Genomic DNA, 26,019 nt, shown 5'->3' with positions numbered 1-26,019 from the left:
TCTGAGTGCAGTGATAGATTATGTATTTAGTTATTCAGGAAATTTACTGAAATCTGCTGTTTCTAGAGGTAAACATGTTCAAACTGCCTATTAAAAAGCTATTTCAGGGCTTCCATGCTTTGTTTAGATGTTTCTCCATAAGCATGATGAGACAGAAGTCTGCCTGTATCAGACTGCACCACAACTGATATCCACGTCTGCTCATTTCTGCACATGTAGATATTGTTTGCAAAATTTACTCTACATTACTACTGTTGTTTTAAGACTGCATTGATCATGCTTTGGGGAACTCCCTGGTAATGTACAGTAAGCTCACAGAGCAACATTTGGACTCGACACTCAGCAGCAAAGAAGCAAATCCATAGAATCAATAAACTAAAAACAAAACATACCATCCAAATACGTGCATTTGTGTGAGCATTCCCTCTAGACAGCATTACCGTGCAGCTGATCTCTCCAGCAGCGTCTACCAGTCATGCACACAAAGCACACACATGTTTTTACACACTGTCTGCACTGATATATCCTACAGCACCACGAGTGGGCATTAAGAGTCTTATTACAAAATGAAGAGGATTAAGCTTTAAAAAGAAGCAGTCTTATCTTTACTCTGCTCTGTCTGAGACAAGGAAAAAAAGAGCTAGGTGGGCAAAGAGAAAGTAGAATGTAGGATTGAGGAGAAATATCTCCAGTGCTCCTCGGGCTCTAAACAGTGACTGAGCAGAGGAACCTTGACTGGAAATCACTACTGAACCCTTATCTCATTATCAAGTGGGCTTTGTAGGGAGATAAAACTCCCCTCTGGATCATTACCTCATTTATAACCTGTTTTTATATCTACTGGAAGGAAAAACTAAATGACACAGGATCTTAATTATCAACATCTTAAATGCTACAAAACATCTCAAATTATATGCTGACAAGTTTCCAGTCTGTTGGAAATGAATGGCCAAAAGCAACAAGAACAACACTCAACATATCCAAGTTTAATATTTTGAAATTCATTTATCTGTATTGTGTTATTGTGAGTTTCTCCTCTGGGCTTTTTTCGGTTTTAATTTAACAGTTTTTTTCTCTGGTGTCTTCATTTTTGACTTCCTGTTTTTCTGACTGCCTTGACTGTTTTCGCACGTGTCTTCGTCCTCTCCCTGTTTTTAAATAGTCTCAGTCTTATCTTCGTCACGTTGTAATGTTTCTTATCCTCTGTGTGCTGCAAGTTTCCCTCCTTTGCGTTTAACCTCTGGCGTCTAGTGTTCACCTAATTTGATTTCTTTGGAGTTATAGCTGAGTAATTATGAATTTGGGTCCTAAATTACAGTTGTACACATGTTTGATTTTCCAATTAGCAGTGTTTGAGTGATGTTGACATGCAACTGTTTTAACTGTTACACAAATAGGGATTTGCATAATAAGTTCAAAACAGCCACCAGCCTATGTGTGCTGTATTTACAATGCTTTTGATTTAGTCCCTGCTGTATTTGCAGATTTTCTCGTGCTCGCCCTGCCTTCTGTGTCCTTCTGATATGAAGATAAACTAACGCTAACCTAACACAACCATCATGCACTGAGCGTTTCCTCTCCTCTCCCACCCTTTTGCAATTTGATCATCTGAAGAACGTTTTTGAATTTTAAGCGTAATGCAATGAAGCCTTTTCAGCTGCAGATGTCTGCTTATACTCTATCATTGCATTCTGTTTGCTGGCCCAAAGACAAAGCTGCTAACTGTCAGGGAATATTAGTAAATCGAAACACAAAACCACAATTTCATGTGTTGCATCTTGAGGGAAAAATGGTGGCGAGTATGGTTGTGCAAATGGATGGTAAATACGATGAAAGGCTTGCTTTTGTGTGCGGTGTATTGAAATAATTAACGCTGTATTTATTTGTGGTTTTGCAGCTGAAGCAAAAATAGAACATAATGTGGTGGGCTAAATGAATGGGTAACAAACAGTGTGCTGCTAATTGAAGAAAAACAAGCCAAGTGATCTATTTTCGTCTCAGTGCTTTGCTTTTGTGATCCAAACCCATAACGATGCTCACTTCAGAACACTTTAATGTAGATTTATTTTGGCAGGGAAGCCAAACATGGTGGTTTCATGAGTTAATGTTACTTGTTCACTTTCTTTAATCAATTCATAACGACTGTGCTGCTTCTGTTGCTTTCGTCTTTCTTCTTCAGGAGAACGGAGTGGAGTTTGAAGCTTGCCTCGTGGCTCAGTGTGACTCTCTGATCGAGGCGCTGACCAGACAGAAAGCCAAACTGCTCACGAAAGTTACCAAGGAGAAGGAGTACAAACTAAAGGTAAGCTTGGTTGATGATCGCTGTTCCTCCCACCTCTCAGTAAAGTCGACTGCTGATATAAATCAGCAGATTAACCCTAACCCCTAACCCTAAAACAGCTGGTGTGGGGAGGATATGAGAAATCATAATCTAACCCAAAAAGACTCCAAATTTTTTATTTAACATGTTCAAAAAAGGCACAATATGTATGCTAAAAACAGGGTTTTAATCATTAAAATCTAGATGTCTGCTTGTCTAATAATTTCTCTTTGTGCTTTATCAGTTTTCTTCAAGCAAATCTGCAACAGTGAATCACACTGCGCCTCTCGTTTCCTCTTCCAGTCCTTTATGTCCATATCTAGATATCACCAGCCCCACCGTTATGAGTAGATTAGCTGATGTGAACCCACCACTGTTGATCTAACTTTAGCTTAAAATCACACGCTCACAAAGATCCTCATCAATAGCGAGACGTTGATTATAAAAAAAGTATGTTTTCAGGAATTTAAGTACCAGAGAGAAATTGCTGTCTCAGCTCGCTACCAGAATAAATTCTCTCTAGCAGCTTAGTCTTTTTTTTCATGATTTGCCTCTGTAAATCCACCCTGAGTTTATGTATCACATGGATGCCTGCCCAGCCTCAACGTGCCCGCCGACCGACTGACCGTCTGGCTGGCTGCTGGGTGGGGAGGGGTGAGGAAGAGGAGGAGAAGGAGGAGTGGAGGGTATTTGGATGGAAGCCCCAAGGACAGCTGTTGTCATTATCTGGAGGCTGGGGATCAAGATTTAGCCAGAGGGCAAAGAGCCGCAGGCTGCAAGGAAGCTGGAATAAGAGAAGAATAGCTGGTTGTAGACGGCTGATAAAGCAATGTTAAAATCTTCACTACAATAAATGCTGATTAACTGATACAGCAGTTTAACTAGAGGCTCCTCTTCATGGTGAGAAGAGTACTGACTTTACAGTTGGATAGATAAGCGTCTGCGGCACTGCCTCTCCTTAAAATTGCATTCATTTAACTGATTTAAAACAAAACATACTTTTAAGGAAATTTACGCCAAACTAATAATGTTTTTTACTAACAGAGTGAAAAATATATCTTTAATGTCTCTGTAAAGTTCCACAGTGTTCCATTTAATGTTTTTCCACCAAAATATTGAATCGTGAAGCTTGATACTCGCTACAGCATTATACTGGTTTTATGGCTGTGCTTAGGCACTCAAAGCCAGAATATAACATAATTACAAAAGACCGATGCAGCCATTATGGTGCCTTGATTCATTATTGCTTTTACATTTTGGCTGTTTGGAGCCAGATCTGGTCATAGTTGGATGTGAGGTTGGAGTACTAAGTTAATAATTCAGAATCAACTAATGCAATGCAAGTATTGCAAAGACACAGATACTTTCTGATACAAGTACTTTCGACCTGACCAAAGTACTTTTTGGATGGCCTGTGAGTATGACTGGTACTCATGCAACCTCACAGAAAGCCACATTCAGTTTGAGACTGCATGTGTATATATATTGCAGCTTCGTATCAGTCTCACAGCTTCCACCCACATGCCCAAAAAGTAGCAGCTCACATTTCACAACACCATAGTGTGAAGTCAGAGTCATTTAGGTATTAAGGCATGTCAAATATTAAAGTGTCATTTTGCACGTTATTTGTAGGTTTTCACATTACACCCACTTCTCAGATACAAGCAGTGCATACATACATCTACTGTTGCGTTGAACACAGACTGTGTTTTTATTTATTTGTCAGCAGGAAAATATAGAATATTATACTGTGTATAACTGCAGTTTAAGTACAAGCAATAGGCTGTTACAGTCTTTATTTATTTTTTGCTGATGCTACTATGACTATAAAAAATGTACAATTAGAATGTCAAAATTTATATTTTGGAAATATTTGTGTTTCCAGATCTTGGGATATTACATGTTGTAGACATAACATTTTCTCTTCCTGCTTTTCTTATTTTCATTTCTAAATAGATCGTGTTGTGACGAAAACATGAGGGCCGAAATCTCGAAGCTGTGGATTAGTTTAGTTGCAAAACTGAGTTGAATGCAAGGAAAAGGGTGATAGTGAAAGATTGAGAATAAACATGTGAGTTGAGTGTAGAGTTGAGAGGATCACACAAATCTCATTGTGATTATTGTGTAAGAGAGGTTTAGAAGGCAGAGAATAAAAATTTGACCAGGAAACAAAGAAACCCCACAAAATACTCAAACAGTAACTAAGCTTTTTTTTTGTTGTTTTTTACAGGATAAAGAGACCTGTTTGATTTTCCATCATCAAATAAAAACCTGTAAAGGAATATAGACTAGATGTTCTCACACTCAAATACTCGAGGGCTATAATGTTATAGTTGTTACAGTCAGAAGCCTTAAAAAAAAATCAAACCTGCCATTTTTGTGCTGCTGATTAATATCTTTAAGTCTGACCATTATTGTAAGAGGCTAAGTGCTGTCTTTGTTTGCTGCTAAATGAGAAGGTACCTTAAGAATTTTATGTTAAATAACACATTTAATCAAAATTAAAAGTAAGATTCTATTAAAAAGCTTCAACGCAAGTAGAAACAAAAAGCCCAATAGCAAGCATGACGAGCATTTCATTTCTTGTATACAGCCAAGAAGGTTTTATGAGTATTTTAGTGCTTTTTTTATTCTCTACATTATGAGTTTCAATTTATACTTGACATTTAGTCTAAAGTGTACTGAAAATAGATGTCAATAAAAATATTTTTGCTCTAACCTGAAATGAAATGTGATTCAGTGTCTGCTGAAGAGGCTGTGAGATGTACCTCCAATGAGGTGCATTCAATTACCGTGTTTCAATATCTGAACCCTTAAATTCATTTCAGATTCATGAGGAACATACGGGAAAAGCCCATCAGCCGGGGCTGCAGGAGCATGTGGGAGGGAGTTGACGGCAAGTCTCAGCGGGACAGAAAGCAATTGAAATAAATCTGAGATTTATTCAAGCGTCACGCCTCGTACTTCATGTTGTTTGCGCGGAGGATAAAAGCGACGGTTCGGCAACGTGATTTGAAAAACAAATTTTCTCTTGGGAAATAATTTGAGTATGTGCATATTTTAAGTTGCACCTTTAGTAGACTTGTACAGTATGAGTGCAAATAAGAGAAAAACAAAGAAAAAAGGGAGTGACGTGACATCAAATACAAATACATGGATATTTCATGTGAGATAAGAAAACTTACTAAATGGATAAAATGCAAGAAAATATTTAGAAATTTCCTAAATTGTCATGGTCTTCATATTTCAACTCAGACAACAGATGACAGGTGAATAATTAACTGATCTCATAAACCATCAAATAAAAGACGACTAATTACCACAACTGCACCTAATTAACTCTCTGATCCATTTAGATGGCCATTGGTTAACGCTAGAATTAATTATTTTGGATGCAGACAAGTTTCAAAATATTTTCTGTCTAATCTCTTGCTTAAACTTTAAAACCTGAGGATTAAAGATTGCTCGTGAGTTAAAAGTGGTGCAGCTTGATTGCAAGAAAACAAAAGGTTAATAAAGCGATGACAGGTTGCAGACTTTCAATTAGCCCCAAAACGGCTGACTGTGACACACGTCCAAATCTCATTTCCCCTGGCTCGGGGTTCAGCCAGCAGACGGCATGTGTCTGGTGTCTGTGTGAAAGAGAGAGACTGGATGAAAAACAGAAAAGTGCGTTTGTCTGGTTGCGGCTGATAATGTTTCTGTGAAATTTATGAGAGATCAACAGATCGATTCCAGTTGTGGCATTATGGTGTCACGCTGTCAGACAGTCTTTAATTAATCCTTGACTGTTTTGCATGCCAGCCACTAACTCGTCTTTCGTGTCAGCCAGTTCCAACTGCCCATGTTCTGCTCCCTAATTACACTCCCAGTGCACATATAACAACCTGCTGCCAAGCTCAAAAATCAGTGTGATCCTGAGCTGGCAGTTCTGAACTTTTTTAGCGTGGTGCCACTTTTCTTTATTCATTACCTCCCATTCTTACTGAACTGTATTATTACTGAACTAATCTTAAGCGTCATTGTCGCTGAGAAAAAGTTGACCAGCATGAAAAAGTGGACTCCATGGACACCATTTACAGCTTTTGATTGTATCACAGATTAAATTGTTGTTTAAGTCCACCTCTTTGTATTACTGAGCATTTGAGAGAATTTCACAAGTTCACTCTGAAATTAGCAATATTTCTGCTGACAACAACGTAGTTGTAATTCAGTAAAAGGACTAGATGTTGCAATGCGTGATAATGCATGGCTTTAAATCGGGGCGATCGTAACTCAAGATTTGGGATTCGCCTTGTAATCGGAAGGTTGCCGGTTCGAGCCCCAGCTCAGACAGTCTTGGTCGTTGTGTCCTTGGGCAAGACACTTCACCTAATGCCTACTGGTGTTGGCCAGAAGGGCAGATGGCGCGATATGGCAGCCTCCCTTCTGTCAGTCTGCCCCAGGGCAGCTGTGGCTACAACTGTAGCTTGCCTCCACCAGTGTGTGAATGTGTGTGTGAATGGGTGGATGACTGGGTGTGTAAAGCACTTTGGGGTCCCTAGGTGGGACTAGTAAAAGCGCTATACAAATACAGGCCATTTACCATTTTAAATGGAGAAAATCTTGAGGAATGGCTGTTTTGAGGAAAGTCAGCCCAGAAACTTTACCAGCGGCACACATCGTTATGCCTCACTTTCGGTCTTTGTCCCAAGCTAATCTGCCTTTCCCCCCCCTTGGTTAGGTTTAGAGATTAGAGATCTGATCTAGATTATCATATTAAAATTTGGGACGCATCATCAGTAGTGGACCTTGGGTTCATCGGGTGCTTCGGCCATTATCACGAGACACCCTCATCCAAGGAGGCCCTGCCAGGGTTGGCAGGCCCCGGAGTGTCTCACTGGTTTACGTTAAATTATTTCTCTTCTTCTTTCTTCTGTTTAGTTTTCTACAGTTTATTTTCTTCTATCTATTCACTGCAACTGAGAAATAATACTTACCCCTCTAACATTTATGGAGCCGCACTTTTTCAAAGGGATAGAAATGGTGATAGAGAGAAGTAAGACAAAAGGGACAAAATAGACGATAGGAGAAAGTTGTGTCTCCATGTATATCTCCCCTGAGTAAGGCTAGTCCTACAACCAACCAAGATGCGCTTGAGTGTGCCTGGGACACATATAATGATATAATACCATATTGATGCTAAAGTTGTTCAAGTGAACCCAACAATCGACATCAAAGAATGGACAGACTGCCAGGGGCCTAAATAACTAGTCTTCTAGCCACTAAAAGGGTAATGCGGCACAAGTGAACTCAATCAGGCAATAAGGTTGGAAAGAGAACAAAGGTAGGAAGTTAAAAACAAAATGGAAAGATGAGGAAACAACTTTTTAAAGCAAGAGGATACAACTGAAAGAGAATAAACTCATGCAGGCAATGGAAGACACTAACAGGGGGCAAAGGAAGGCTCGGGGAAAAGGTCATACCTCAGAGTCTTTCAGAGTCTTTCACTTGTACAAACTGATTGAAACTGATACAATTAAACATAGTGAAAATATTTCAGATGCTCATCTCAGAATAATTGCTTTTAACAACTCATGCATCTGATCTGTTTTGTTCAGGTGGTACGTGACCAGATCACACACTGCACTATGAAGTTACGGCAGACCACCGGCATGATGGAGTACTGTCTAGAAGTCCTCAAAGAGAATGATCCAAGTGGTTTCCTCCAGGTATTTTACACACCTCATGTTTGTGCGTGTGAGACGAGTATGAAGATGAGTAACAGGGGATGTTACAAAGACAAAAAGAACACAAAAAAACAACAATTTCAGTTCACCATAATCTAAAAACTATTAAACATCTAAAACAACCGAACATCAGCACAAAAACAGCGTGTGGCAGAATACATTCCTTCTTTTGCTGAGGCCAAGGGAATTATGTTACTTAAATAAGTAAAGCACAGGACAAAACACTATGAGGTCTTACTCGATTAAAATTCAACCCAAATCAAATCTTTTTCTGAGATATTTTGAACCAAAAAATGGAAATGAAGGTAGGAAGGAAGCGTGACACACAGATCCTCTGAGCACATTAGGAGAAATCAGCTTCACGGGGAGCCTCTGATGTTTGTTGAATCGGCACAGCCAAAAAAAACAAGCAAACCGTGGCGTAGCAGAGGAAGGAGTCAGCACGGAGAACAGCAACAACAACAACCCCACATGCCTGCCTGCACTTCAGCACTACAGTCACAGCAACATGCATCTTATTTTAATACATCTGCAGCTGTTCTATTTTGAATTAACTTTACATGCCTAGTAATCAATAGGTTGACATGCTCAGTAGCTAATAAATAATCATTGATCTTTGTATGTATAGATGGAGAAACGTGACCTCCTCAGAAGAAATAAATGTTGGTTTCCTGCAGAACGCTAAATCATGAAGACTTTTCAAGACCATCAGACTTTTTTTTCATCTTTAAATCTGTCTTGAGTCTCAGCTCATGCAGAGTCTGGGCTTTATATCAAAGTTCACACAACTCTCTCAGGAAACAAAAAAGGCTTTACACAACTTTATTTGCATATCTTTAGTAGTATATATCAAAAGCGCTATATCTGGATGTGTGAAATCAGGGGGAGGTCGTTTTTGAAATTTGAAATAGAAAAAATATTCAGTATTTGTGTCACCACTGGAAATACTTCCTTTCCTTATGTGTTAGGTGGTACGCCTGGATAGAGCACGCACGTGATAGAGGAAGGGCACATGACACCCACTTACTCAACAATGACCTGCTCCCACAGACTCAGGATGCAGTGCATGTGCAGAAATATTTGTAGTGTATCAGCAAACATCTACGGGGGCATATTACAGCCACAGAGGGCAAGAAAAAAGAAAAAAAGAAACCAACACAACAGCAAAAAAGGTTTAAAGTTTAAAGTCATAAAAACAGAGAAAACAGTGATGAGAAAAAAGTCGGGTTTTATTTTTTGTGTAAAGGAACATTTCAAGGTTAAGTTGTAAAAAAAGTCATTATTTGAGGTTCTGGGATCAATAACTTATAAAACACATTATTAGACGCCAACGACAGATCTATCCGATGAGGTCGATAAAGCAGACCAGAAGCCACAAGCTCATTTTCAATAAAACCTGTCATCCTCTAACCTTGGCTAAAACACATTTAATAATGTTTAATTACATTTCTCAAGTCTTACAAATTATTGATTTTAAATAACAAAAACAAAGCAACAAAAAACAAACAAAAGTACGACGACAATACAGGGCTATTCTATGCTATTCTATTCTATTCTATTCTATTCAAATATGTGATTTTATTCCAACTTAAAGTTGAAAAATAAAGCAATACAGTTACATGACTTATTTCTTCATCTTTGTTCTTGTAAATTTCAGCTGTTTGATCAAAATTCACAATTTTAAATCTTGATTTTTTTATTTTTATTTTTTTTACCTTGAGTGGCCTTCATTTGCAGTCATAAATGTGCCTTTATGGTACTGAATAAAAACACACATGATTTCCAGATATTCCAGAAAATAAGCTTCCTTTTTCTTTACCCATTCTGAAGCATAAGCAGTGTTGGGTAAATTACTTTAAATTACAGTTGTTACATTACTAGTTACTTCTATCAAAAGTAATCCAGTTACTTTCAAAGTAACTAGTTACTCAGGAAAGTAACTTTGGTTTTACTCAGAATTCTCTTGTTAATGTGTTGCTTCCAGTCTTCTAGCCACAAGTGCACTGTGCCACCTACCAATAGAAAGGAAAAAATAATGTGCATATTTCCAAATATGTGGGAGATAAACAAACAAGACAGACGGGACTTGCGACAGATAAGCCGATCAGCTGATCATTGATCAGTTTCATGATTGAAGTAGAAACAGGAGAGGGAGGGGGAGAGAATGAGAGAAGAAGAGACAGCTGCAGCGTAAAGACAATAACTCCAGCTTTGTGTCTTTTTCATTGTAGCTGAAGAACGGGACAAACTGCGTTCCTTTTCAGCTCAATACAAAATATTTTCTCTGAATACGAGACGATTCCATTTTTTAGGGAACGGTTGGCAACTCTAATAATTAACCTTATGAACAAAATAAAGTTCAACATCAGTAACATCATAGCAGCCGCCCAGCTGTATAGAAACTCCGTCATGCTAGCTAGTATGCAGTACAAAAAAGTCAGCATAACTAAAATAAACTCCACCTAAACTTGGTTTATATCTGACCCAGATAGACTGCAGGTCATAACTTCTTACCTGAAGTTCAGTTCACTTGACACTCGGACACCCGCCTCGAGTCTCTCCTCCTGCCTCCCCTTTCCTTCATCTACCTGCTGGCCTCCACCACTTGCTAATGTTACTGAATCTGTGGAAGATCCGCGATAGCCACCACATAATAACTAGTTACCGTGCTCGTTACCACAGTAATAACGTAGTTACTGTAACGCGTTACTTAATAATGCGTTAGTCCCTACACTGAGCATAAGTAATGGAAACAATCATGCAATGTATTCACTAGAGGTTGGGTTTTTTTTGTCTTATCCTCAGATCAGGGGTCTAATTCATATCTTTAAATATTTGAACTGCACTAATGTGAGCCTCATTTCACTTGTCAGACACAGTGTATGGAAGCCGGGCCAGTCAAATGGAAAATCCACTTTGTATGCAGGGAGGGCCTCTGATATTTTCCAATGTATTTAAAAGTATATAAATATTGAATGAATGTGTTCTCATTTCCAGCGTTTTCTTCATTCTTTACTTCTTACAAGTAAACCATTGCTGAATCTATACTGTGTCTGCAAACTTCAACTTGCCCACTGTATGTGTTTGCGTAGATCTCAGATGCTCTGATTAAGCGAGTGACGTCATCTCAAGACCAGTGGGTTAAAGGGGCCCTGGAGCCAAAGGTTGGCCCTGACTTTGACCTCACTCTCAATACCGACTCGCTGCTACAGACCATCCTACAGCTGGACTTCTGCCAGGGCAAAGGTGAGCACACGTTTGGACTTTAAGACCAACTGTACTACTACAACTTAGTCAAATTAAAAAATCTCTTTAGCTGTATATTTAAAAGGCGTACTCCACTTTATAAGGCATGAGTCTCACACGAGAGAAAACTAGAAAAGAATGGTAAAGCTAGTTTAACTAAGATGTACGGACAAGCTCAATGCTGGGAATTTCTCAGTTACTCTGCTGGGAACAACAGATTGATTGATTTATTAACTTTGAATTGAGAATAATTTGTTATCCTAGATTTACCTCTGTAAACCTTTGGCCTTTTATACTAACTTGATGCATCTCAGAGTCCTTGCTTCAAGCAATTCGATCCTCACTGGAGGTGATGATTGGTTGCTTGTGGACTTACCAGCCTCTGGTTGCCTAGGTAATCATCTAATGTATTTACCACCAGATAATATGATAATCAGCAGTATCCTGCAGTATCACTGATAGTCTCTTCACTTGCACACCTGTCTCTGGCCACCACATTGCTTCAAATCATCAAGCAGCCTCAATTCTCCTCCCATTGAGATCATATTCCTCACAAAAATTTTACTATATGAATCTTTTTGAACAAAACTGTCCCTACACAGTGAGGAAAACTGAGGAACAGTTCAGGGTTGTGGCTGAATTTGGAGGCTGACCACAGATTTTGACTGGGTTGCCAGAATACTCATTTTCTTGAGCTGCACATACATTAGATTAGATTAGATAGATTAGATAGAACTTTATTAATCCCTCGGGTGGGTTCCTCTGGGAAATTCGATTTCCAAAAAAGCACAGCACCGACAGAAGTTACAGAGTTACAGAATATTATATATATATATATATATATATATATATATATATATATATACATATATATATATATATATATATATATATATATATATATATATATATATATATAATACACGCACACACACATATATATATATAAATACAGAGACAATATAAATAAAATATACATATTGAAGTCCTGGAGTAAAGCTCACTTGTAAGCTTGCCAACGATTTACTTAAAAAGTCTCTATGATTATAGATATATGTAAATAATTTTGGCATGCACAAACATACACAAACAAGATTCATCTAAAGCAGGGGTGTCAAACTCAAATACACAGTGGGCCAAAATTCAAAACTGGAACAAAGTCGCGGGCTAACATTAATATTTATTTAAAAAAAAAAATCTTCCTCCAGATATAAGAATGAATCTTTTCTTATGGACTCAAATAAGTTTTACTGGAAAACTGAATATGGAACAAGCAAAGCTTAATACTAAACAATATATATATTAGCTGTATAATACCAGTAGGCCAGCTCTAATAGTAATTTGGTATGGCTTCACGGGCCAAATGTAATTAGGCTGCGGGCCAAATTTGGCCCGCGGGCCAGAGTTTGACACCTATGATCTAAAGTCAACAAAATAAGATTTAGCTGCTATTGCTCTTTTCTTTTAAGGTTTCTTTAACTCATACTACAGTGTGCACATCTAATTATCTATTAATTGGCTGTTGCTACCCAGCAGCCAGTTGGCGCGCATGAGTAAACAGCGTGTTTTATATTCATTCCGCTGCGGTCTCCGAGATTACCCAGATGTATAGTTAATGTATATTAAATATGTAATCACCAATATGCATATTTTATTTGCATATGGCTGCACTTAGGCGGTGAAGATGGGATGTCTTCCCTGTGCAGAAGCAGATTCAACCTGGTTACTTTGCTAGAAAAGTAAATAATGCTGACCGGTCTTTGTTATCAGCTATTAAGAGTACAAAATCCATTAAATCATAAGCAAAATACTCATTTTCACAATGAGGAAATTACATTCAGTGGAGCTCTGTGTGTGATAAATTTTATATTCGGTATCATAACTGTGATTATGCACTCTTGTAATGTTATGGTTCATCTTGGGTGACACTTCCAATGAGTTGCAGCAACGTTTTTTGTCCCCAACAAAGTCAACTTCCTAGAAAATAAGGACACTAGCTCTTACAGACACGACAAAAACTTAGTGAATTAAATTTAAAAATGTGTCCCGGGTCTTCAGGTCATGGCTTGAGTTAAGTTCTACTTCAAATAGATTTTCTCCAATTTAAGCTCCACTCAAACTTCTTAGAAAGCCAGAAAGCTTTGATCAGCTCTCTTTTCTTCTCCAAGACTGGGGATGTGGAATTCAGTTGTATGATTCCTTTCTCTCTCACCCATTATCTGGTATGGACTTTAACGACGGACAATTTCATTTTAAGCATTTGAATTTTAATCTTTGACATACAGAGCACCAACAAAAGGTATGTTTGTACTCAAATATTAAGTTTGTTTAAACCCATATACTGTAAATAAAAGATGTGCATAGCCATCATAACATCCTCCACAGGCATAAAGATTCATTAGTTATTCCTCCTCTGCATGTTTTTTATCTTTCATTTTCTTTTCTTGTCTTCACCTCAACTTTTCTTAAAACGAGATGCTAATAGTTGCATGAGATGGTTGAGTTGAGTAGTTTAGGTTAACAGTAGGTGGCTTGATTAGAAACACAGAACTGTAATTCACTGTCTATTAATTGTCTAAGATACTAGTTTGTGGCTAAACAAGCTCAAAGCAAAATGCAATTATTGGAAAAACAGAACAGCTGATTCTTTGTACAAAAATGAAACTAATTAAATTAAACACTCTACAAGACCTATCACTTAAAGCAGTTACATCTTTAATTATGCACAGCTTTAAAGCTATGTCCACGCATAGCTTTGGAGCAAAGTGATTCGTTCCTCACTCATCTCTTTGAAGCTGACAGCTGATTGCTCACGGACATTCCTGGCTCTGGTTGCCTAGGTAACCTTCTAATGTATTTTGCAGTAGTTTCTGTGTGATAACCAGGAAACAGGGCTAAGAACTACAAAACTGCCTTTTTACATTTTTGTAATTACATATTAATAAACTATTAAAGTGAACTTCATATGCTTTAAATTGTGACAAATATTACTATGAAATGTAGTAGAAACATTACCAAACATTTCCTTATAATAAGCCACAATATTAAACATAAAATTTGCATTGATACCGTCAAACAATGCTGAATACTGGATAATAGGATTATACTGTTATACTTTTATAATAATATAGCAGCAACTGCTCAGCTGCACTGGAAAGAATATAACTTTGCACCTCTGGTAAAATATGCAGCATAAAAACGCGTAGAACAAGCATACGGCATTATTTGTGTGCCACTATTCTGAGCGAGCATTAAAAAAAAGTGGGCGCACGTAAAAAAAATTTGCAGGTACAAGTGTTGCATTTTGAGGAGAAATTTATTTCGAGCAAAGAAAAGCTAAATTTGAGTGAACAAAATTCATTGCTGCGTGCAAAAAATGTATTTCAGTGTTTAGGTAGCACACACACACACACACACACACACACACACACACACACACACACACACACACACACACACACACACACACACACATATATATACAGGGAGTGCAGAATTATTAGGCAAATGAGTATTTTGTCCACATCATCCTCTTCATGCATGTTGTCTTACTCCAAGCTGTATAGGCTCGAAAGCCTACTACCAATTAAGCATATTAGGTGATGTGCAACTCTGTAATGAGAAGGGGTGTGGTCTAATGACATCAACACCCTATATCAGGTGTGCTTAATTATTAGGCAACGTCCTTTCCTTTGGCAAAATGGGTCAAAAGAAGGACTTGACAGGCTCAGAAAAGTCAAAAACAGTGAGATATCTTGCAGAGGGATGCAGCGTGATCATCGAACAATCAAGCGTTTCATTCAAGATAGCCAACAGGGTCGCAAGAAGCGTGTGGAAAAACCAAGGTGCAAAATAACTGCCCATGAACTGAGAAAAGTCAAGCGTGCAGCTGCCAAGATGCCACTTGCCACCAGTTTGGCCATATTTCAGAGCTGCAACATCACTGGAGTGCCCAAAAGCACAAGGTGTGCAATACTCAGAGACATGGCCAAGGTAAGAAAGGCTGAAAGACGACCACCACTGAACAAGACACACAAGCTGAAACGTCAAGACTGGGCCAAGAAATATCTCAAGACTGATTTTTCTAAGGTTTATGGACTGATGAAATGAGAGTGAGTCTTGATGGGCCAGATGGATGGGCCCGTGGCTGGATTGGTAAAGGGCAGAGAGCTCCAGTCCGACTCAGACGCCAGCAAGGTGGAGGTGGAGTACTGGTTTGGGCTGGTATCATCAAAGATGAGCTTGTGGGGCCTTTTCGGGTTGAGGATGGAGTCAAGCTCAACTCCCAGTCCTACTGCCAGTTTCTGGAAGACACCTTCTTCAAGCAGTGGTACAGGAAGAAGTCTGCATCCTTCAAGAAAAACATGATTTTCATGCAGGACAATGCTCCATCACACGCGTCCAAGTACTCCACAGCGTGGCTGGCAAGAAAGGGTATAAAAGAAGAAAAACTAATGACATGGCCTCCTTGTTCACCTGATCTGAACCCCATTGAGAACCTGTGGTCCATCATCAAATGTGAGATTTACAAGGAGGGACAACAGTACACCTCTCTGAACAGTGTCTGGGAGGCTGTGGTTGCTGCTGCACGCAATGTTGATGGTGAACAGATCAAAACACTGACAGAATCCATGGATGGCAGGCTTTTGAGTGTCCTTGCAAAGAAAGGTGGCTATATTGGTTGCTGATTTGTTTTTGTTTTGTTTTTGAATGTCAGAAATGTATATTTGTGAATGTGGAGATGTTATATTGGTTTCACTGGTAAAAATAAATAATTGAAATGGGTATATATTTGTTTTTTGTTAAGTTGCCTAATAATTATGCACAGTAATAGTCACCTGCACACACAGATATCCCCCTAAAATAGCTAAAACTAAAAACAAACTAAAAACTACTTCCAAAAACATTCAGCTTTGATATTAATGAGTTTTTTGGGTTCATTGAGAACATGGTTGTTGTTCAATAATAAAATTATTCCTCAAAAATACAACTTGCCTAATAATTCTGCACTCCCTGTATATACATGCATTATAGTATGATTTCAGTAAGTGATTACTGCTGAGTAATGTAATGTTACTCAGCAGTAATCACTGTTGATACAAAATAACTGCTTGGATATTACTGGGGCAGTGATGATAGTGATGATAAAATTATTGCCTCCTTGTTTCCAACTTATTACCCCACAATTACCAAATTATTACCTAGCTCTAAAAGTGCTACCTAAAAACACAATCTCTTGTCTTATCACTACACAAATACTACCTAAAACTACAAAATACTACACAAAATAATGCAACACAAAAAGGACAACAAAACCTTCAAGTTTAGGCTTGACAAACGATTTTTGTGTTTATCAATGATAATTTTTGGACCTTTAGTTAATATCATTGTGACAAATAAGTGTATGATTGATACACTACACTTCTGGTCATCCTTTTTACTTCTTTAGAGAACACTGACTTAAATCAACATCATATTTCCAGATGTACAGGAGAATCCAAAATTGAAACAAATGCAGGAAGCAGGCAGTGGTGAGGCTGAGATGGAGACAGAGAGCCCAGGAGGTATTTCAGAGACTCTATTTTTCACTGTAAATCTCTGTTTCCCTTCCTTGCATATATTTTGTCACTCCTGCCTCGTTCCTTAGCCCCGATAGCTCTCTGGTTGGAAACTCACTGGTCTTTTTGTCCCACAGTGTTTCTCTGGTGTTTTCCCTTTGCATGTTGTTTTTCAGCTCTTCAACAGTAAACGACACTGATCTGCTGAACAGTTCTGCACAAAGATCTTTGTTTCCTGCGATAATTTTGTTTCACATATTACTAATGACACATATATAAAAATATAATTATGCATGAATTAAACTGTGGCAATACAAATCATAGGGAGTAAGTATATACTGAGGAAATGTGCAGTAAACATGATCCTCTAATCATTTTGTTTTCACATATTCAGTCTTGCTTGATAGCTATAGACTGATCAGCCACAACATTAGAATCTGCTTCAATCCATCAACATTTGGGACTTCTGCAGGTGTCCTTTGGTCTCTGCGATCAGGTAGCAGATCATTTGCCTGCTGGAGGTTGCGGGTGGGGCGTCTGTGGATGAGGCTATCTCTGGTACATCTTGTAGATTCATGTTTGCATTAGTATCTGGGCTGTTTGAAGGATAATTTAATGTTCTGCGTCAATGTAACATCCACATAAATGACATGAAACCAGATTTCTACAGCAGAACATTGCATTGTAAAGAGATGGCCGTTATTAATTACTTTACATAATCTGTATTTTTGATGTTGTGGCTGATTTCCATGTAATAAGTCATAAATTCAAATATGTAATATCAACAAAACATGCATTATCTCCTATACTGTCCGCCATGACTGCTGCCTTCCCCTGTGTTTTCCGTACTGTTATATATTTATCAGATAAGTACCTGTAAATGAAAAAGTGAAGAAAGATTTTTTTTAATCTTTTCTTATTTTATTGTTTGTATGTTTGTTTCTCCTTTTGGAATTTGCTTTTCACCTGTTTTGTACAAGAGTTAGACTGATATGATGCTTTTCCTCTGATTTTATGCAGATTTTATGCAGGAATGATGCTTTGCTTTCATCAGTCTGGCCTTTGGTGGGGAGCCGATGTCTCATACTTTCTTACCACCTTTGCTGATTTATTTATTACTATCAAACTACAAGTCAGCCTTCAAAGCGCATATCAATCTAACCCAGTGCATCCCTACCACTACACTACCCTTTAAGTGTATGTAGAGTCCTCACTAGGTCCAGTTTAAGCCCTTAATAATTCCCAGCTGTTACCCTGTAAATGAACCCAGAGCTCTTTCACCTTTAAGGCTCTTTTTTAAATCTCCCACCAGATTGTCATTAAAGCTCCTTTTTCTCTTCATTCAGTCTGTTTAAAGGCAACCCGCCAGATGACGGCATCCCTGTATGTCTTCCTCTCTTCATCCTTCCACACTTTCATGTCTCCCTCCTTGTACCTCTTCTTTGTCCCAATTCCTCTCATTCATTGATTGCAAAATTTAAATTGCATCCATCCATCTCTCTACACAGTGGAGCCTAGACCCTCAGTGCCTCCAGCTCCTCTCCTGCAGCTGGAGAAGTGCTGCACAAGGAATAACAGCGCCACCCTGGCCTGGAGGGTAGCTATGCCCACCATCAACCCCATCGAGGGCTACATCCTGGAGCTGGATGATGGCAATGGAGGACAGTACAGGGTGAGTACTATTTGTTAAACAAAAGATTTACACTAATAGTGTTTCCCACAGAATTACTCTGTATCGTGGCAGTAATGAGGCACAGATCATATGTGTGCACCCAAAAGAAATGCATATATTTTTTGTGGAAATAGATAATAAAAAATAAGCAGTTGTGTCTCCAGGACAAGAGAATAAAGACAGCTGAACGACACCAAGAACCATCACAGCAGCAACTTGAACTTGTTTCTCAATCTCGTTGTTTTCTCTGAAGGTTGAAAAAGATTCGTGGGCAGCCTGCCCAAGAAATTTCTGTTTTTGGGAAACACTGCAATAACTCTACTGTGAAAATAACTAATCTAATCTGAAACTCAGAAAATGATGTTTAGTAGCTCTCCTCAATATGATGCTCATATCTGACAAAGGACAGATAATACTCTTTATGTGTGTAAGTATATGAGTCATCATCAAGCATGCATTAAAAGTGCTAGAGATCTTGACCTCTTCACTAATCCTTGAGCATATACTGCCTCAACTTGCATTTCAAATGATGCTGAGTTTGTGTGTGTCTGTGTGTGCGTGTTTGTGTGTGCCCCCAGGAGGTATATGTGGGGAAGGAAACAGTGTGTACAGTCGATGGTCTTCATTTCAACAGTTCCTACAACGCAAGGGTGAAAGCTTATAATTCCATTGGAGTGGGTCCATACAGCAAGACAGTCATGCTCAAGACTTCTGATGGTACGTGGTGTGTGCTGGAACTGGCTTAGCTTCCAGAGCATGACAGATGGACTCTTTGTCTGCCTTACTTTTGATTCTGCTCTTTTGGCTGTCTTGATTTCATTATATATTTTTACCCAAGGGATTTTTTTGTCTGCGAGCTTCTTTGTAAAACAGGTTTCATGATGTAATTTCATCTGACCTATGTAACTGTGAACAGAAAAGCCTCTTACATAGAGGAGGAGATGTTTTTGGGAGAAGGCAGGAGAAAGGTAGGTGGAAGATTTTGAAGAGGGTGAAGGAAATACACTGGACAGGAACAGTAGACAAAGAAAGGGGAAGAAAAGAGAAACGGAATAATGAAGAGGAAGCGGATGGAAAAAAGCTGAAGTAGACCAGGTTTGAGTAGACAGTAAAGAAAAGTCACAAACAAGAAGAAAACAGAAGGAAAGAAAAGGAGATCAAAGGAGCGGTTAAGTAAGAAAAAGAAAGGGAGCAATGGAAAAAGAGGATAAAGGTAAAACTGTACAGAGATGCAAAGGAAAAAGAGAAAAGGAAGGAAAAAACATAACTGCAAAGGGAGAAAAAACAGAATATACTGCTGGAGAAGAAAGGAAAGAATGAGATTAAGGACTCAGAGAAAGAGGAGGTGAAAGAAGAAAATAGAGACACCCACTGTGTAACAGCAGAGCAATGCGGGTGGAGATTTTTACAATACACAAACACACAAACAGTGTCTCTGAACCAGCCACAGCAATAATGGGCATTAGAGTCTGTTTTCTGACTGATAACTGTTTATCCCACCCGCCCTCTTTTTATTCTTCTCTATCATCGTTCTTCTTCCTGCCTACTCTGCCTCTTTTTCCCTCCCCTTCTCCTCCTCTTCCTCCTCTCTCTCTCTTTGAGGATTGTACCGCAGCTACACCGAGAAAGAAAACTGCGGCGACGTGACTCTTGTTGAACAGACAGCAATGGCTGCAAACAAAAACATGGCATCCGTGTAGTGTGACAGTAAAAATCTCATGTGCAAGCACTTTTTTAATAATGCATTGGTAGTTGATGAAACATTTCCCGTCTCAGGCCTACACTTTACAAGTGCATTGTTTTCTGTGGATGAACCCAATTAGTTGTTGCCCACAACCGCCGTACAAAGATTTCTAAGGTCACATTCATTATAAAAGAATCTTTTAATACATATTAATGTGATTATTTGACAGAGTGATTACATTTATAGTCTTGTTTTTATCAGCCAGAGATGAAAATATCCCTTGCTGAGTTAAGCTGAAAGTTGTATTTATGTGTATTCCTTGAGCTTGTTCAAAGTATTTTGATAATTTAAAAAAATCAGTCACAGCAATTAAACTAGTTTGACTTTTCAGACCACACAATGCTCAGAGAAGGTGTAACAGACTCAAGTATGGGTCATTTGGAAGATGCTTGTAAAAAGCCTCTACTGTCTAGGGATGGGTATCGTTTAGGTTTTATCCGATACCGGTGCCAAACCAGTACTTTTGAAACGGTGCTGGTGCTTAAACGGTGCTCAAACTTTTGCTTTGGTCATTTTAGCCTTTTTGGCCAGGGTGAAGGGAGTATCTGCCATCAAACAAGAAGACAGCCGCATGTAACTACAACGGTGTTTGCTAGTTCACCTTACATGCATTAATTTAATAACGTGGTTAGCCTACTCAACTTAAACTACACACGAACATGAAGCTACTCACGCAGAGAAGAACGGCTGCTGCTGCCATCATCATCCGTCATCATTTCTGCTACACTGGCAGGGCTAGGGGTCAGGACTCTACTCTTCGGGTTCTTGGGGGATGTTGCTAACTTGGTGCATTTCTTGGCTTCTAAAAAAATGCTATGCATCGCCAGGTTGGTTGTCAGATTCGAGGTGTTATCTCCTTTGCACAGTATCACAGTATCACCTTAAAGCACTTGTTGCAGGCTGCTGAGTTTGCATCTTTTGCTGTGAAGTAAAGCCAGACTTTTGACCACTTTGCCTTGGGCATTTTTAATCTGTAGCTCTAAAAGAATGTACGTACCTGGGCCCACCTACTATCCTTGCAAAGATAAAATGATTGGCTAGAATCCAAAGTGTATGACATCTCAGGAAGAAAAAAAAAAGCACCGAAATAAAGCAATGAAATGTGCGCTGCTTTTGCCATAATGGCACCGGATACCGGTACCCATCCATACTACTGTCTAAAGAGAATATTGTAGCACAGCTTAGGTTTTGAACTGAACAAACCACAAGACTTCTCGAACAATGTCCTTTTAATGTACAGCGCCATGTTTGGAGAAAGTCAAACACGGTGGTGGAGCGGTGATGGTTTGGGTTTGTTTTGCACCCACAGGACCTCGGCTCCTAGCAGTCATTGAGTCACCCTTAAACTCCTCTATACTCCTCTGATACTAAAGTATTTTAGAGTCAAATGTGATCATGTTTGCAAGAACACCCAAATTGGTTCATGCAACAGGAAAATTATCCAGCAAATCTACAATAAATAGCTGAAATAGAAAAGAATCAATATGCTACAATGGCACAGTCAAAGTTCAGACCTCAACCTGACAGAAATGCTGTTTTGGGACCTTAAGAGAGCTGTGCATTAATAAATGACATCAAACCTTAACGAAATGAAGCAAAGCTATATAGCAAATATGGCCATAATGAATTAAGACACTGAAAGTTATAAAGAAAACAATTACTTCAAGTTATTTCTGCTAAAGGTGGTTCTATGAGCTTTGAATCATGTTTTATTTTCAAAGGACTGTATAGGGTCTTTAATCCTATGAAAAAGAAAGCATGGCCCTTCTAGAATCAGTGATATAATTATTGGCTTTACTGTAGGTGTGGGTAGGTATAGCTACCCAGTAAGGTTCACTTTGGATGAGCAGTTTTTAAAATTATTTTAATAAGATGCAGAATACAACATGTGACTAAATTTAGTGTGAATGTTAGTACAGACTTACAGAATTTCCAAAGACTATTAGCAGGCTAACTGTTGTGTCCTTCTTACAGTGGCTTGGTTCACCTTTGACCCCACCTCAGCTCATCGGGACATTGTTCTGACTAATGACAACCAGACAGTTAGCTGTAACAGCTATGATGACCGTGTGGTGCTGGGGACTGCTGCTTTCTCCAAGGTGAAGTGTATACAGATATTTTCCATTTAAATTTGACAGCGATTAGCCTTTTTCTGTTGATTTTTGGTTATAGAAGTTATAGAAGATTTATTTTTTTACCCCCTATTGAATCTCAGGGCATTCACTATTGGGAGGTCAGCATTGATCGCTATGACAACCACCCAGATCCTGCGTTTGGCATAGCAAGGATCAACACCATGAAGGACATGATGTTGGGGAAAGATGACAAAGCCTGGGCCATGTATGTGGACAACAACCGCTCCTGGTTCATGCACAACAACTCCCACACCAACAGGTAGGTGCATGGGGAGCAACAACACCACCAACAGTTTTTAGTGATAACTTTTAACCATTGTTCCCTACCATTGGACATGTTGTATAATACTGGCATAAAATACATATCATATTTAAAAAATGAGAACAATTAAGAGATTCCATCTGCATGTTTTCAAGAAAAATCCCAAACTGATATCCTGCAGGATCCAGAGGCTCATATCATTCAAATGCAAAGACAACTGACAAAAGACTAATTTAAGATTATTTTTTAAAATAATATACTGGTTACCTTCCAATACAGTGCCTGAGTTTATTTGTTTTAGATTTGCCTTTCATCCTCATGTCCTTGTGAACTTTAGGTCTGTTTTCAGCTGCTATTTCGAGAATCGTTGTAGATCAGAATTCCACTTCTGTGCATGAGCATTGTGAGATTTTATCATGGACGTCAAACCTCTTCAGTGGCTTTTGGTGGGGGTTTGTTCCCCAGCTACAACCCAGTGTTTGCCTATCAGGTCTTTCTTAAGAGAGTGCACTGTGAATTTTTCCTTAAGGTCAGACTGTCAATGGAGACTTGCAAATTGGGTAACAGCCCGAGGCTTCTGTGAGAGAACACTTGGTTGAGATGTGGTGCAGGCAAGAATGAAAGGAAAGGTTTACCTGGGATGTGTTGCTTGGACATGGTGGCACTAACATAAAGACAGGAGGTAGCAGAGTTGAAGTATCTAAGATTAGAGAACTGGCAAGATTAGAGGACCAGCTCAGGTCGAGTGTTTTGATGACACAGTTTGAAAGGCAAGGCTGAGATGGTTTGGACATGTGCAGAGGAGGAAAAGAAGAAGATCACACAGAAGATTTTTGGTTGGAGTGAAGGAGGACACTACAGGTAAGTTTGTGTGACAGAAGAGGATGCTAGAGATAGAGACAGATGATCCACTATGTTGATCCATAAAGAGAACAGCAAAAAGATGAGGAAAATTGGCACATGCAATTATGAAGACAATTCATGCTCTGCAGATTTGGGACTTTCTTTCTTTGCCCCAAAAATTTAAGTCAAGTAGAAGAGCTCCATTTGACACACTCGAGGAGATCCGGTTAGAAAGGGAGCTTCAGGGAGCAGTCGACAACTTGTAGTCATGCTGAAAGGATTTCAGCGATGCCCAGGGACAGATTGTTGAAGGGAACATCAGGAAAGCTAAAAAAGACATTGACAGCTTTTCCAGACTTTCACTATTATCACGCTGGTTTTCCCCGCTGCAGTTATTTAATACAAAGAACAAAAGACAAATCTTGAAATTTTTACATTTGTTTTGTTTTGTCAAACTACAAAGTTAAAATTGAATATATTACTCATGCTGTGTGAACAACTCATAGGCTGCTAGGTTGTAAAAATCCCCGTTCCTGCGGCAAAGCTTTCATGGAGTTTTCAGCTCTTTCATCAACCCCTCTAAAGGATTGTTGTAGCACTTTCTGTCTTGGAAGAAGCTGTTCATAACATTAATGCCTTTAACATGTGTATCTGCAGACCGGATAGTATAATATGAAATCAGTAGTTTACGTTCCTTCATTAGGAATTTTCTGTAACATCCTTCAAGCCCTCAAATATTTAATAAACCATTAATTAGAAGGCACAATTAAATCTGAGTGGAGTGATGCTGGGATTTAATTTGTTCTATTTTTGCTGGCGAAGCTTTTAATCCTTTAATGATAATCCCACTACGGTGATTCATGAAGAGAAGGAGAAATACCTGCTGAATTTAATTTTTCATAACATGGCAATCCCAAGATTGTCATTATATCATTCCTAATGTACTATAATGTATTATTACTGTAGCAATACTGCTGTTTCCTTTACTATAAAATATGATTCAATTAGTTTGTAACATTAACAAATCCAACTTGTTAAATCTTGTCTTCCTAGAAAGCAGCACTCATCATTTTAAGTAATTCATGAGCAACTTTTGTCGTTGAGTAAAACAACAGGAGACAGGGACTCTGTAAAGTGTTTCCCTTATGCATTCATCATTCTGTCTTGTGCATTAAGTCTCATACTTCTAAGAGGTTTGGAAGCTATAACCATAGATGCACACGATGACAGAGAAACCCGAAGGCTCATACAATACTAACAAACAGACTAACAAACACACAGGGGAGCTGTAAAAGATGGCTGCAGGAAACATCAAAACATGCATCTGCACCGTCTCTCTGTCTGCTTCACAAGGAAGCCATCAAACTCTCATTAAAGATTTATTCATGAAAAATATCTGCTCTCTTGACTTGTCAGTTCTCTACCCACCTTTCATGTCATTCATCGTGTCGTGTCGGAGCTTTATTTTTGACTTCTTAATCTCATATTGATTTCTTTATCTGTTAGTGCCCTGACAGCCTAATCCTGGTGAGTGTCTGCATTTCTATAAGTTTAGAGACATTTGTTTAGCTCTTAGCAAAAACACAAGCTTTGTGGTTAAAACATAGTTTTTTGGAGCGCAGGTTTTTGCCATAGATCGTTTTCATTAAGTCACTTCTTAAAACAGAGAACAGAGAGTTTACGTGTTAGACAAAAAGAGCAGACGTTTAATTTTAAATACATTTGATATGTGAAATAATTCATTCAACAGCAACTGAGCCAATTCTAACTTTGATTTATGAGTTACAGGGGTCTTTGTTTGCCATTTGATGCACTGTTAGCTTCAGGTTCCATGTAGAAGACGCCAACAAATGTCACATAAAACACACAAAATATGAACACAAGAGTGATCAGATTTTTTTAAAACTTTAACTAATTTAACACACACGTAGATTAAAGTATCATAAACCAAAATAATAATAATAATAATAATAATAATAATTAATTAAAAAACACATTAACCATCCCAGCAACAGCCTGTTCACTCTGCTGCCATTTGGCAAGAAATACTAAAGAACCTGTTGCTGCATCCCCAGACTTCAGAGTGCTGTCTTTAAACAAGCTGTGAATGAGTTAAAGGACTCTTCGGTGACTATGTTTTGTATTCATTCTTTTACATATATATTTGTCTTTTTTTGCAGCATGACACAACTACAGTCATATTTGTGCTGTGTTACCTTCAATGTGAAACTTAACCTACTATAAAATCTGTGCATTTACGGCACATATACATAACAAAATTGACTAGCTTTGTGTGTGTGGGTGTGTGTAGGGCAGAGGGAGGCATCACTAAGGGCTCGACTGTGGGTGTCCTGCTGGATCTGACTAAACGCACACTGACCTTCTACATCAATAAGGAACAGCATGGCCCTACTGCCTTTGAGAACCTGGACGGGGTCTTTGTGCCCGCCGTCAGCCTCAACAGAAATGTGCAGGTCTGTGTGTGTTAAAGTGCCATGTTTAACAGCAAT

General features: G+C 38.7%; 1 protein-coding gene across 2 annotated transcripts in view; it reads left to right on the top strand.

The window, feature by feature from the left end:
- Positions 1-26,019, top strand: part of trim67 (tripartite motif containing 67) — a 57,357-nt gene that overhangs the window by 26,452 nt on the left and 4,886 nt on the right. Inside the window, exons 3-11 of one of the 2 annotated variants that reach the window (XM_080883090.1) lie at positions 2,180-2,302; positions 7,921-8,031; positions 11,142-11,295; positions 16,779-16,859; positions 18,362-18,525; positions 19,104-19,242; positions 22,244-22,368; positions 22,485-22,663; positions 25,821-25,983. In XM_080883090.1, coding sequence (XP_080739216.1) covers positions 2,180-2,302; positions 7,921-8,031; positions 11,142-11,295; positions 16,779-16,859; positions 18,362-18,525; positions 19,104-19,242; positions 22,244-22,368; positions 22,485-22,663; positions 25,821-25,983 — 1,239 coding nt within the window. The remainder of the gene's footprint in view (positions 1-2,179; positions 2,303-7,920; positions 8,032-11,141; positions 11,296-16,778; positions 16,860-18,361; positions 18,526-19,103; positions 19,243-22,243; positions 22,369-22,484; positions 22,664-25,820; positions 25,984-26,019) is intronic. The other variant, XM_080883091.1, reaches the window with a different exon arrangement.

The sequence above is a fragment of the Rhamphochromis sp. 'chilingali' genome (genome assembly GCF_963969265.1).
Source record: "Rhamphochromis sp. 'chilingali' genome assembly, chromosome: 5".
NCBI lineage: Eukaryota > Metazoa > Chordata > Actinopteri > Cichliformes > Cichlidae > Rhamphochromis > Rhamphochromis sp. 'chilingali'.
This window is presented reverse-complemented; position numbering and strand designations above follow the sequence as displayed.